The sequence below is a fragment of the Nestor notabilis genome, unplaced genomic scaffold (genome assembly GCF_000696875.1).
Source record: "Nestor notabilis isolate BGI_N333 unplaced genomic scaffold, ASM69687v1 scaffold2811, whole genome shotgun sequence".
Classification (NCBI taxonomy): Eukaryota; Metazoa; Chordata; class Aves; order Psittaciformes; family Psittacidae; genus Nestor; species Nestor notabilis.
Genome location: NW_009913200.1, coordinates 12,696 through 27,395, shown reverse-complemented (window position 1 = coordinate 27,395; position 14,700 = coordinate 12,696). Strand labels below are relative to the sequence as shown.

General features: G+C 41.3%; 1 protein-coding gene across 1 annotated transcript in view; it reads left to right on the top strand.

Moving 5' to 3' along the window:
- ADAMTS2 (ADAM metallopeptidase with thrombospondin type 1 motif, 2) overlaps positions 1-14,328 on the top strand; it is a gene marked incomplete at its 5' end in the record, with an annotated part of 171,800 nt that extends 157,472 nt beyond the window's left edge. Inside the window, 10 exons of the mRNA XM_010023078.1 lie at positions 322-455; positions 1,258-1,381; positions 2,021-2,101; positions 3,530-3,693; positions 4,856-5,015; positions 5,530-5,662; positions 7,917-8,124; positions 8,503-8,632; positions 9,465-9,554; positions 13,865-14,328. Coding sequence (XP_010021380.1) covers positions 322-455; positions 1,258-1,381; positions 2,021-2,101; positions 3,530-3,693; positions 4,856-5,015; positions 5,530-5,662; positions 7,917-8,124; positions 8,503-8,632; positions 9,465-9,554; positions 13,865-14,328 — 1,688 coding nt within the window. The remainder of the gene's footprint in view (positions 1-321; positions 456-1,257; positions 1,382-2,020; positions 2,102-3,529; positions 3,694-4,855; positions 5,016-5,529; positions 5,663-7,916; positions 8,125-8,502; positions 8,633-9,464; positions 9,555-13,864) is intronic.
- Between the last annotated feature and the right edge of the window lie 372 nt (positions 14,329-14,700).

Here is a 14,700-nt window from a genome sequence, read left to right as displayed (position 1 = left end):
AGATAGTCATGTCGCAGACTGCGGAAACCTCTGCCAAATTGCATCATCCAACAAAGGATTAAATAGAGGCCTCCCCCATCAAAGTAAACGATTAGTTATTTTTGAGACTGTCTCCTAATCATGAAATATGGATGCCTTATGATTCAGCAGCTTCCAAATGATCACATAGCCTCTGAAAGGGGATAAGCATCGATGATTTATGGTATACCGTGTTGCGTTCTGTGATGTATGCGAGGAAGGAGAGAGACACTATTGAAAGTGCTGTTCACAGAGTCAGCAACTGAACTGAACACATGCAATTTGGGGCATTTTATTTTTCAGCTAAAGAAAGGTGCCACCTGTATTGTGAGTCAAAGGAAACAGGGGATGTGGTGTATATGAAAAGGATGGTGCATGATGGGACCCGCTGCTCCTACAAGGACGCTTACAGCATCTGCGTGCGGGGAGACTGCTTGGTAAGCTTCTGGTGGCTTCTTTCAGAGCTTAGTACTATGAAAACAATTAAAACAGTAGCTTGAGTATTTCTCTCCAAGAATGACTATTCAATTAAGTATAAAAACACTTTGGGCAATAAGGACATTTCATTAGGATTATTGTCACAATATTATGCGTGATATTCACAGTTGCCATCACGTTGCATGTGACTCAATTCCAACAGCACCTACCTACACAAGTAATATTTAATGCAGTGTTTGAAGATGAGCTATTACAATTAGCATTCTGCTGAGGTTGAGTGGGGGTGGAATGTACAATGAAATGGGTACATGCAGCAGCTTTCAAGGAAAGTGGTGTTAAGATGCGGCTGATGTACATTCTCTCTGTATTTAATCATGCTATTTTTAAAAAATCAATGACCATTCCTCTAAGCTGGGATCTGCTGCAGGTCATCTTTCAATGGAATTAGAGGCTCTGACTTAGCAATGCACTGGTGGAGGTGCTTATCCTCACATCGATGCCTTGATTCTCCTGGCATCTGCTTTAAGATAAGCTGAGGCTTAAGAAGTTTTCCTTAACTGTGCTGCTTTCCTTCAGTAAAAGGACCACTGTGAAGTATAATCTAAAAATATAATCACCTGATTGACAGCTATTATAGAACTGGAAGTATTAAAATCTGTTTCGATATTGATCTTCCAGGAAAATACTACAATTTATACATCTTTTCTGAAGCAGAAGCCTGGGGTTGATATCTGACGGGAAGTCTCATTTGAATTGTAGTGTGGATAGATGGGAATGACTGGTTTTCTCTTTTGTGCACAGAAAGTTGGATGTGACAGGGTCATAGGTTCCACGAAGCAGGAAGATAAGTGTGGTGTTTGTGGAGGAGATAATTCCCACTGCAAAGTGGTGAAAGGGACATTTTCAAGAATACCAAAGAAGCAAGGTCAGTGCATTCAGTGTGTTTTGTCCTGGGGAATTCAGGGTATTAGTGTTTGAGCTCTTCTGTTTCATTGAAAGTACCAGAGCAATCACAAATTGTTTACAGCATAACTAATTCCAATCAATCTCTCTGGACTTGCCTTTGAGATGTGTCTAGAATTTGAGAACAAGACTTTTGTCCAGTAGTCAGTTAAGCCTCCTGATACCAGGGCCCGTGCATGCGTGCATAGAGGAGGCCTTCAGTGCTCTTTGTTGGAGAGCTGTGGACTTATTTGTGCTGCTGCTGTCACTCAGCTGATCTGAGTCACTGGAGTGCTGCAATAATATGTCATCATCACTCACTGTCAGACAGGAGCTGGCATGGAGTCTCTCGGGGTGCATATGGCACTCGAAGCCCATTCTAGTCTGAAGTAAAGTCTGTTGATGACACTTAAGATATTCTTCTTCTGACCCAAAGCCCTTTGTCCCTGTTTTGTTCCATCACCTGGCACAGAAATAGGGATGAGAATGATGCTGGATTAGGTTCAACTTGCTGTAATACACCCTGCTTTTGAAAACCAAGATTTATTTAAAAACTTAAGACAGACTCCTACTGTTTGAGGCAAACTAACCAGTTTCTGTCTTTTCAAATACTACAATAAAGGGCACATTAAGATGTTTGAAATTCCTGTTGGTGCAAGACATTTACTTATACAGGAAACAGACGCCACCAGTCATAATCTCGGTAAGTATGCAACAAGTAGGAAAACTTTCAGTCAGAATATCTTTTTCCTGCTGTTTATTTTTGTCTCGGGATCCTGACAATGTGTTTATGCATTTGTTTACCCATTATCTTCCCACACCACATACCTCCTTTAAGTATGTTAAGTTAGGAAACTTGTTCGGCAATTTGATTTTCCTGTGCTGGATTCCCCAGTGTCCTAGCCAGAAGATCCCTGCTTTGGCATGTGCATGTGTGAAAGCTGCTGGAAGAAGAGCTGAACTACGTTAACAGGGTGCAATGCATTGTCTTCATGTGCATTTCGTAACGGGCTTCCCATCCTCAGTCATTTCCCAGCTACATCCAAATCCATTTCAGGTCTGCCCCGTTGGTAACAGTATTGATGCGAGGCTGCCCGATCAATCCAGCAACTTAGAAAGTAATTGAAATCCGTTCTTCGCCATGCCCTGTAATCAATGGGAAGCAGTGTCTAGGAGGCTGTTATTAATTGGAAGTAGATTCATAGTGAATGGTTTAATTGTGTCCTGAGTCATCCCAACTTGCTTCCCTTGCTGCTCAGAGCAGCCTGGCCCCGTGGATCAGGAGAATGATCGTGCGCTGATTCAAACAAAGTTCTTGAGGTGTGGGGCAAGCAATGCACAGGGGACATGAACAGCTTGTTCTCTGTCAAGGCCAGTGCTGAGGGTGCAAGATGCTCAGGTAGCCGCTAGAGACAGAAGGGAGTTAAAATGTGGTATTAAATAACAAACAGTCCCTGCTGCTTCTAACAAGGAGAGCAAATTTTCCATCTCAAAATAAAACCAAGAGTCTTAATACAAAGGTGGCTGAAGTGTCTCCAGGTGAAGGATTGGGCATTGATGGCAGCTGAACCAGAGGAATGGGGCACTGTGTGCAATGGCAGGTGCCTGCAAAGCAACACGAGCTCAAGCAGGGCCATGTTCATGTCAGGGCTGGATCTGAGCTGGAGAATAAATGCAATTTCTAGTGTCTCTCTCTTGCTGTGGGGTTAGCCCAGTAGCCTTTCTCTCATGGAGCAGCAACAGCCCCCTGAGCTGCCTTACAACATGTGAGAGAGCCGAGTAGCAGTGGGACCCCCACCAGCTCTCAAATTGGCTCAGATTTGGCTGGTGGATTTAGAAGTTGTTAGCTGGGAGCAGGCAGAGGGACGCATGCGGTGCGGCCGCGCTGGCCTCATTTCACTGGCAAGGCAGGCTATGAAAAAGATAAAAAAGGACGATTGATGTTTCTGGAGCTGAGCAGGAAAGCGTTGACAGTTGAGTGAAACACCTGAAAAAGTCTTTCCAAACCTGTGAGGGAACAGAGGGAAAAGACACGCTGGCTTTGTCAGCTTCTTCCCCTGGGACAAGAGCAGAACAAAACTTGAGATGAGAAGCGAACCTCTCATGTTCACTTTTCTTATGTTGTTCCTAGCAATTAAAAATCGTGAAACGGGGAAGTTCATTCTCAGCGAAGACAACTACGTGCCAGACTCTAAAGTATTTATTGACATGGGTGTGGAGTGGGAATATCGGAATGATGATGATAGAGAAACCGTGCAGACCATGGGGCCGCTGCGTAATGGAATAGTTATTCTGGTAAGTCAAATGAAAACCATCTTCTATGGAACATAATGTCAGGGTTACAGAGCCGTAATGTGCTATAATGTATTTTAGATTCCTCTTGTGAGTTACAAGAAGACATCTGCTTCAGTTCTAAGACAATAGTAAGATGCATGTTAATTCCTTTCTCCTAATTCATTGCTCTGTACAAGAGCTTTTCTAAGTAAAGGTTATGTGTTGAGCAACCAGCTCTCCTGATTATTTCCTGTAGATGGCTTAGCAAATGGCCACTGTGTGAAGGCTCTCCTGATTACTTACCATATCTGACATGTGAGCAGTAGATTAAAAAAGATCGAAATGGTTTGTATCAGATGTATCTAAAAGCTCCTCCTCCTGTCTGTGTTTTGAAAAGGTATCCTGCAAAGGCAGATGCAGGATTCTTGTGCTTCCAGGCTCACTTTGTTCAGGACACAGCCGGTTCTGCAGTTCCCAAACCCACCTGACTATAGCCTTTATTCATTGCAAACCAGCAAACGATAGACTACAATGAATAGGGGAAGGTTGGTTCAAAAAGCAGCTGTAATATGTTGATCTACACTAGCTGGCTGTCAAAGGAGGAATAATATTATGTTTTCAAAGGACCAATGTTTTGCACTTTATTCACATTGAGTTGTTTTCTTGGATTTGTCTTAGTGCAGTGTGATAGCAAAAACTTTAAGTAGTTTATATTTCTGTCAGGATTAAGTAACACACTTCACAGAATTCCCAGGATTATCATAAGAACATTTGTGTTTTATCAGAAATATAAGCAATTTTCTTCACTGCTTTCAGTTATCTGTGCACTTGAATTTGCCTTGTCTTTCAGTGCAACTACCCATTATCATTTTAGTACATTTCCTTCCTTTATGATGGGATATGGAAAATATTTAGTATCATGAAGTCAGTCCAATGCTGGCAAGAGAAATAAGTCTAAATCAACAACAGTCTTTCTTAATACGCAGTTTAGAAACTCTGTGTCATAAGGATAGAGATACTTTATCATAAGGAGAAAAAAAATGTGTTGAGTGCAGCTAAAAGGTTTAAATCCCTCTGGGGGTGTTTTCCTGTCTGAGCCACGATGATTGCTATTTCACGTCATCTCACATAGCTCCTGATATGAGTCTTTCATTTTTTTCCCTACATCTGTTTTGCTTACTAGGTGATTCCTCATGGTAGTGCAAAGGTATCTTTGACTTACAAGTACATGATCCACGAAGATTCCTTGAATGTAGATAACAATAACGTTTTGGAAGAGGATTCGGTGTCATATGAATGGGCTTTGAAGAAGTGGTCCCAGTGTTCAAAACCTTGTGGAGGAGGTAAAAACAAAACCCAAAAATTGATTAAAAGAATTGATGACACTTAAGACATTTTTCTTCTGACCCATTTAAGAGAGAGAATGAACAGTACGAGTGGAATTCATTTCCACAAGACGTTAGGGAGACCAGGACTATGCGTTTTATTTAAGTCAAGAAATAGAGAAATAATGAATGGAGTTAAAAATCTGTCTGAAATAGGTTTGGGGGCAGATGTGGGGTGGCTCATTCCTGATTTATGTGTGTGAAACTGAAAAATTGCATCAATATGCAAGATTTGGATGAAGGTCTCCAAGCTGCCAGGGTGCCAAACCTCAAGGTGCCACAGGGCAGAACAATTCTGGGTGCGAAATCTGCATGAATAAGTGTTCATTCATTGCAATTTACAGTTCCTTATGTAGCGTGTTCACCTGTAGTTCCAACTGCAACCTTTGACAGCGTATGTGCAGTTTGTTTGAAACCTCAGTCCTGTGTAAGATCTGCCAGTACTGACAATAAGAGGAGTGTCTTTCTTCAGGCTACCAGTTCACCAAATACGGCTGCCGGAGGAAGACAGACCACAAGATGGTTCATCGGAGTTACTGCGAGTTGATCCAGAAGCCGAAGCCCATTCGCAGGGTGTGCAACCTCCAGGAGTGCTCCCAGCCAATGTAAGCATCACTGCCCACCAGCACTGCAGCAGGCTCTGTACCCAGGTAGCACTTGTCACCTGAAAGAAGGTGACTTTAGCTTCCCCTCCACGCATCATAAAGAACCAGAACGGTGAGGGTGCTGTATTCTGCTTGTAGAAATACTATTTCTGGGACTGCTGGTTCTTATTACTTCTGAAATAAGTTGGATTAGAAAAAAAGTGCTGTCTTGATCCAGACTTTTGTGTTCAGGCCATCTTGAGGTAATAAAAAATAGACATAAATTCAATTTATACTAGTTGATTTTACGCAGTGTGAATTAACCATGTAAGAACAAATTTACGGAGTGCTACATAAGAAAACCAAGGTCATACAGGCTCTCAGATCCAAATCTTCCTAAAGTTCTCAGCATATTTTTGGACATTTAAACACAGGCAAGAATATTTGACCTGGTAGATTTCTCCAGCTGCTCTTGTGCAGCATTGTAAGCCTGGTGCACCTTCATCTTTGCTAGACATAGTCAAGTGTTATGGACACCTTAATTCACATTTTGACTGGCAGCAGGTTACTTCTGCCACATGTAGGACTCATGTATTCCTTGTATTGCTACTGCAGCAAGAAAGGAGTACGTTGATCCTAGCATTTACCTCTGGGGACCAAGTCTAGATTCCAGGAAGCACAGTAAAGAAGTAGAACATACCACACAATATTTCCTAACTTCCTTTCAAAAAGATTTGAAAGAGAGAAAAGTCAAGAAACTGTGCCCCATAAACTCAGCATGGGTCATGGTTTAACATTTATTTATCGGAAAATTGAAGTAATGACCTAACTGTATCTCAGGCTCTCTGGAAAGGACTGTATTTGTCTTTCAGCTGTAAATATAATTGGACCCAGGTACCACAAAGACTCAGTAGGATCCTAAATTGTACTTGGATTCTTCAATGTTTTAGTCACCTCTGTTTCCATAGAATGGTATTGGAGCATTTCACACTTGTACATAGGAGAGGCAATTATTTAAAAGATTTTATGATGCTCTGTGACACCCACTACACTAATATGCTGCTTCTTCACTTCTGGGAAAAAGCCATCTTTGTCTCAGGAGTCACTTTGGGATTCATGGCATTGTGCTCCACAGTGCTTGCCTTCCTCCACAGCTGTGTACTCTCAATAAGCTACAAAGAGAAAGTTGGGTGAAATTGCCACTTTTTGTTTAATTCAAGCATTTAGTGCATTGCCTGGTGCCCATGCTCTTTCTTGACTATTTCTAAACCCAGGGGTTTATGACTACTTTAGGACAATTGCTTCAAAGTTGGGATATTTCTTCAGACTTGATATTTTTTTGTTAAGTTTATCCTATGAATACTGTTTATATTGGACAGTATTTCCTTCTTGGAGATCTCTACATCTGGTAAATATTTATAGACTGCTGTCTATCTCCATTATTTGATTATAACCAACCTTTTAGTAGTCTACGTAAGTTTCCTTTGGCCCTGTCTGTCCTTGTTGCTCCTCTCTAAGTTGCTCTCTGTTGTAGCTGTAATACTTGAGCCAGTTTGGATGATCAGTTTTCAACTATGGCACCTCACAAACCATAGGTTTCATTTTTCAGTGGCCAAACTGATTTCCACATTATGAATTCAGACCTTCTGATTTTCAGTGGAGTGTTATGGTGCTGAGAACCCTTCTTTACCCCGAGCTCAGCACACAGAGCACTGATGGTGCAGCTGGGTTTGCCAGTGCTTCAGCAGATGGCATGGCCAGGGATGTGCTCCATGGAGTATCCAGATATTGGCCAGGCTGGAGCTGCATTTGTAACCCAGCTGTTTTGGATTCACTCTTGTGGGAACCAGCTATGGGGATGACTGATGCTTTCTACAGTATGAGACAAGGCATATCTCTTGTGACAAGACCTGGGAAGCTCAGCGGCACCCTTTGGTGGCTGCTTTTGACATAAAAACTACCATATTTTTATGTGCAGTCTTGGAAGGGCGAGCTTAAAATCAAAGCAAATTAAGCAAAGTAAGAAAAATGCTTATCTCAGAGATAACAGGAGAGAGTCATGTTGAAGATCTGGGTCTTACTACTGATTTTCAAGGACATTATCAGATAACCTGTGACTGCTTATGGTTTTTCATATCTTCTTCTTTTTCCATATCAGAATTAGTATTAACATCTTGTTAAACCTGCGTTTAAGAGTTACTGTTCAACAGTTTGAGCTCACCTAGTCTAGAAGAGAGAGAATTTTACTCAACTTATTCTCTTTTCACCAACCCAGATGGGTTACAGGAGAATGGGAGCCTTGCAGCAAAAGTTGTGGAAAAACAGGGTATCAAGTTCGATCTGTCCGATGCATCCAACCTCTGCATGATAATACAAATCGATCTGTTCATACCAAGTACTGCAACAACAACCGTCCAGAGGGCAGGAGGCCTTGCAACCGGGAGCTTTGCCCAGCACAGTGGAGAATTGGACCCTGGTCACAGGTCAGTCCCTTTCTGAAGGTCTCAAGCAACTGATTTCTTACAACGCAGGGGAGGAAATCTTGGTGTTTGTTCTGTGCTTTCTATTCAAATGCATTGACACAATAAACTACACAGAGAGTGTATTGCTTCCACTGCTATTAATGCCACAGAAAGTGAGTTAGATGGACAGATGGTGGTAGTGAAACAGCCAGTGAAGCCATCCTTCAGTGATGCTGGATGATCCAGACCCTGTGAGCCATCCGTACAAGATGTCAGCACTGGGAAAGCTCACTTCTACCTGCTCTTTATTCTGCTCACAATCATTTACCTGTTGGCACTAATTTCTAATCCATTGTTTCCCATGGGTGGCTGGGGTCTAATTGATGCTTCTCCTTCCAGTGCTCTGTCAGCTGTGGCAATGGCACGCAGGATCGCCCGGTCCTGTGCCGGACCAGGGACAATGCTATCGGCCTTTGCAAAGAAAATAAACCGGAGACCGTAAGGGTTTGCAGACTACCTCCATGTCCAAGTAAGTGCTTGTCTTCTCTGGCATATATTACTTACTGGAAAAAGTTAGGTTATTTGGAATGCCTTCACTGCATTTCTACTTGTGTGCTGCATCTGCCTGGGGTAGCAATTCTCCATGACCCTGCTTTAGAGCAGACTTCCAAAATGTGGGATGTGCTGGGCTTGGCAAGAGGCTGCTGGGTTGTGGCTAGTTAAGGTGTCCTGGGTACATGTACAAAGATGCCTCTTTGCTTTCCACATCTCCAGCATCAGTTCCAGGCTGCTTTTCCATGGTGTCAAGCACAAGTTGTCTTTAGGGGTTATGTAACTCAATTTTTTTAAGCTATAATAGATTTATTCTTACTTAATCCAGGACACTAATGCCTTTATCCTTATTAGCTTTTCAGCTGCTTGCAAATGATACTTGTGAGATCATTTAATATATTCCTATAATTAAGAAATTAATATTTTTCTTTTATTCCTGATATATTTCTGAGGGTAGCTTTTGATTCCTGATTAATTAGAACCAAGCTGTCATTTATGGTCTCCAATACAAAGATTTTAAAGAAGCAGTGTAACTAAACTAGACTGGATGTATCTTAGGGCATGCTTATTGCTGCTGTGAGAAGTTCTGTTGAAGAACTGGCCTTCAGGCTGTCTTCAGTGTTGGTTGTTGCAGTACCAAACTGGCAAAATAAAACCCTCTGCCCAAAACTACACAGCCCAGTCATAATCCTTCCCCAGGCTCCTTCACTGTTGGAGCCCACTGATGGTCTTAACTTATCCACTTCTAACAGGTCAATTACTTAATGCTAATATATGTTGTGTTATATCTTTTTTTTCCTCTATTCAAGGAAACGTTTCTGATCCTTCAAAGAAAACCTACATGATACAATGGCTGTCAAGACCTGATCCAGACTACCCCATCCAGAAAATATCTTCAAGTAAAAGACCCATTTATAACTCTGCCTTTGCCCTTAAATGCATGCCACATCGAATGTGGACTTTGCCTTTTGCTCTCTTCTTCTCTCTATGCGGAAAGTTCCCTTGACTTTGCCAAGTTTAAATCTTGGGCTGAATCTTTTTTTCACACCAGGCACTTGGTGCTCGGTGTCTTTCTTCTCTGGAGCTTGCGTAGCACTGGTGGTGGAGGTCTTGAAGTGTTGGATGTGTGAAGTTGGATCTCCACAGTATGTTGCGGTCCTCTGAAAGGGAGCTGGGATCAGTTTGCTTGTTGCTTGGTGATGGTGAAAAAAGGCTCTTACTGGTTCATGATGTTCAGTTCGATAGCAAAACTGAGAACTTATTGTGAATGTGATCACATCACAATAATGACACCTTGTAGTGCTAAAGTTCTCCTTTATCTAAAACCCCTAAATCTCGTAACTCTAGTTTCAGTTCGCTGACAGGGTAGTCTGATGAGTGAAAGAACTTTTTCATTCCATTTTCCTTTGCGGTGCCATTGCTTTACTCACCCTTGCTGCTCAGTTTTTATTCCTGACCCTCAACATTTACGTTTGTAACCCATGGAGGGCTCACTGAGAGGCAGAAGCTCAGTTTCTGTGAGTACTTTCTGTGCTGCTGTGACACCATCCGCTCTCGCCAAACTCCTGGTGGTGACGTGGGATATTTTTCCTTGAGGAGAGCTGCATTCCTTTTCCCCTTGCACAATTTTTGCCAGTTTTGCGTACTTTCACTTTAGAAACAGAATGGAAGCAGAACAGGGATAGTCCATGTGGAAGGTTGCGTGGTGGTGTTTTTCTTAACCTGGCAGAGGCAATATGGTGTTTTCCTCACCTACGATGTCTCCAGCTGCTCAGCACGGAGCTGTTTATACTCATTACATCTTTGGTCTTTTTTCACCATGTGCATGTCTGACTTGACTGGTACGATTGTATGTGTGTGTGTGTGTGTATGCTCTATAGCTGTGTCAACTGGCAAACATAACAGTGTGAACTACTACAGAATTACCTCAATTTTTATTGCTTTTTTTGCTTAGAAGAAGAATTTTAGAAAAATGCCTTAATGTTGAAATGTAAATGGCATTAATTTACCAGATCCAGCTTTAAATATAAACAGTACACTGGTACCTTGAGTTAATCTTCATACGGAGTGTTTTTACTTGAATGGTAACTATTAGAAGGCAGTAAATTTAATCTGAGGTTAATTTGCACAGTGCATATCCATATCTTCATCAAGACAGGATTGTGACCTGACTTACTGAAATTTAACTGGCATTCTTGCTTCACCTTCCGTGTTTGTATTGAAGATCTGGAATTCACAAGTCATAAATCTGTGACAGTCAGTACTAATAGTAGATGCGTATCCACATTAAATCCGCAGCCTTGGAGCAGATATTACTACCTTATTGCTTTGATCATATCTTTTGGAAAAGTGGCATTTTGGAATCTTTGGGTCGTCAACAGTGTAGCACTTCAAATTTGTCATTATCATGTGATCACATACTTAAATTTTTGCTGTTAATATGATAATTTCCTGAAACATGTTAACAATTTACATGACAAGGTGAAAAAGCAAAGACACGTATCTGGCACTGAATACTGTTATGTAAAATAATTGGTGTTTAACTGTATAAATATATTCATGACTGTTACCTTTAAATAGACAATGTTTAGTGATGTTTCAAGAGATGGGTGGCTATAGAGAATGGTGCAATAAGGTATCTGGGCATTGTGCACTATGTCTATATGCACTTTGGTTTATCAGGGATATTTTATTAGTGTTTTGTATGTATTTACCATAATATTAAAGATGTGCCAATTCAGTTTGCTTTTCAATATTTTTTTATGAGACTAATGTGTACCAAAGTGACTGTGAAACTGATTTATTTTTTTCTTACTGATGTTTTGAAGATATACTTCCAGTCTGTCATGCATACTGCAAGTAAAAATAAATAAAAGTTCAGCAAATCTGGATATTTTGGTTTGGATAGAGGATCAAAATTTCATTCTGGCATTCATAAGCTACAGAGTTTGTTTATATAACTTATCAGATGTCACTAAACGTATTACATAATGCAGTTTTATTTTCATGTAATTTTAAGCTTGTCATTATATATTTTTTGACAGGGGAAAAAAAAAAAAGGCATTTTTCTAAAGGTGCATTTAGTGATTCTTACAAAGCCAAGAACAGATCTGCTTTGTTGAAACTACATTCGAGCGTTGTTGGCTTTCATTTTGCAAGCTATTTGGAGAAGCTTGCTTCTTGGAGAGGTCATGCAACACAAGGCAAAATGTACAAAGAGAGCTCTACATCATTTGTAAATATCTATATATATAGCTGTATAGGCACATGGAGTCCTTTGTATAGAGTTGTGCGTGCAGGTAGGAACAGTTCCAGCTCTTAAAGACTGGTTTGAAAATGTCTCCAAAGCCAAGGTACTATTCTTAGGTTCCTAAGGAAGAAATTGTTCTTTATTTCCATCACCATCTCAGTTTAGCATTTGACAAATAGGAAAAAGAATTGACGCATTTAAAAACAGGAGCCAGGATTTTGCTTTTCTGCAACAAATGCAACAATCGGGGCATAAATACAATGCAGGGAAGGTGTTTTCACCTTCCTCAGCCAGCACTAGCATTTTAAAGCAGCAGCAAGCGTTACTAGTTTATTTTGGACTGATATGTTTGCCAATTAAACACCTGTAATGCCCTGTTTTGTTAACTGAGGATGAGTGAAGAAGCGACACCTACACTTTCCGAGTTCACTTGATATCTCTGGGTCTGCTCTGGTTCTCTACTTTGCTCTAAGGTTGTTGACAGGGTAAGTCAGTATTCATAGCAGGATGGTGAAATACGAGCTCCAGTACCAGGCTGACTTGAGCACACTGTCTGCCATCGGGTATGCTCTAAATAAAGGCGAGTAATTGGAGTTAGTCATCCTTTACTGTAAGAGTAGGTGGAAATGTAGTAAGAGCAGGGAGAGAGGCAGAAGTGATTTCATCTCTGTCTCAGCACTCTGGTCACAGAGATGTTTTGTTACTCGTTATGCCAAGTGTTGGTCATTCTGCCTTTCTCCTCAGCACTCTCCTCTCCTACAAGCACTTTGACTCCTCCTTCTCTCAGCATGGGCTGTGTGTTGGGATTTTTCCTTCACTGCAGTTCCCGATAGTTCCTTGCTCCATCACTTCAGCCTGGAGACACAGGAACTGTAGAGCGTGTGCGTAGGACACTAGTAGCTTTCTCTCCAAGGAGCCTGCTAACCCCTCACTATGTATCCAGTACCAATTTATATGGTCCTTTACCTCCTCTGAGCAGAAATCACAAGGGCTTGAGTAATCTCAGAGTAGGCTTCTATTTATGTTCCTCAGACAGTAGTACAATTTGGCCAGTTCACCTTTAATACCTTAGCCTACATTTTGCCAGCTCTGTTTCAGCAAGATCAGGATCTGCCATAACACCTCTATTATAGTGCAGAGTGTCAAAACAGCTGTTGACAGATTATCGTTCTTTCTGGTTTATTACAGTTTTAGGGTCAGTGACACAAAAATCAGGACTTGTTACTGAGTCTCCCAGTCATTAATGGACTGGGTTGGCTCCTTTGCACTGGAGTTTGTTGTTCCGAAAGCATCAGCTCTCCTTTTCTCTTGAGCAAGGGACACGCTCAGGCAATGCTGCTGATTTCAGAATAAAGATACCTGGCAAAAATATCACCCCAGTGGGAGATGGATTAATTCTGAGAGTTACTTGGTTGAAATAAGTACACGTTGAAATAAGACTTGACTTTCTTGAGACAGTCCAGATAAATATAAATTACCCTTGACTGTGGTTACTCACTGTTAGAGTGCAGAAGAGCATTAAATAGAGCAAAGTAGGGAGAAAAACATTTCTCAATATAAACCTTGATGACTTTTTGGGGGTTTAATGTAGCTTTAACAACGACACAGTAATATGGGTGTGCTTTGAACTCTAAGCAAACGCAGTAATGGAATTCATGGTGGCTGCATGGTCTTCAGGGTAGCGCTTCCAGAATGTGAAGCCAAAAATCAGAGTGTTACAGTCTATAACATGAATGGGGCTGATACAAACAGTTCGGATCAGCTTTGCATCCCTTGGAGTGAGCTGAGTTTTAGGTTTAATATTAAGCCTGCTTCTGCTTACAGAAGGCTCATTTGCCAGTTTCCCATCCCACTTTAAATATCAAACCCTCTGCCCACTGCCAAAGCTTCAGCTGTGTTTCTTTTTTCTGATTAATGTGAAGATGCTCTTTATTTATCTGTTCCCTTTTTCTCTTTCAGAAGATCATTGTCAAGGAGACAAGTCAATGTTTTGTCGCATGGAAGTTCTCTCTCGTTACTGCTCGATTCCTGGTTACAATAAGCTGTGTTGCAAGTCCTGTAACATGTACAGCAACGTAACAGAGGTGGACAATGTAACAGATTCTAACATAAATAAGAATAATGTCATTGAGGAGGAGCTCCTGACCACCCTCAGCCCTCCCATGGGCCTGTCCACTACACAGTCTGCCACTAGCCCTCCTCTTGTTCCCAAAACACGTGCACCTCCTTCCAATGCAACTGATGAGCACCCAGAAATCAATGCAGTGGATCTTCCCTATAAAATCGATGGGCTGGATAATGAAGTATCGCAGCACAACATCATTACACGGAGGAGGATACCTTATGAAAGGACAAGGAATCAAAGAATTCAGGAGCTGATTGCTGAGAAAAGGAAAAAAGAGACTCTTAGGAAAATAAACTAAAATGGGAATGTGGCACAAACAATGTTTTTCTCTTATAGAGATGTTACCAACATCATGGTATTGCCCGTGTTGTAGAGACTAAAAATGGGGAAAAATCAAAGTGGTGCTATGGCAAAGATGCCAAATTCTGAAGCCTACTATAAATGGAAATGACAGATTGTTTCGTAAGTGCTAATCTGAACACTTTGACAGCTAGGTTTACAGGGTATGGTAGAGTATTAGTGCAATATCATTACAGCATTTCACTGAATCCAAACAAACTGTAGTACCTAGGCCAGGTTAGCAGGTTTCTTGTTTATGGGCTCTTTTTCAGTCTTCTATTCCTGTGTAAAACTGCTTGGGAATAGTAATGGGAGTTACACTTAGGATGGA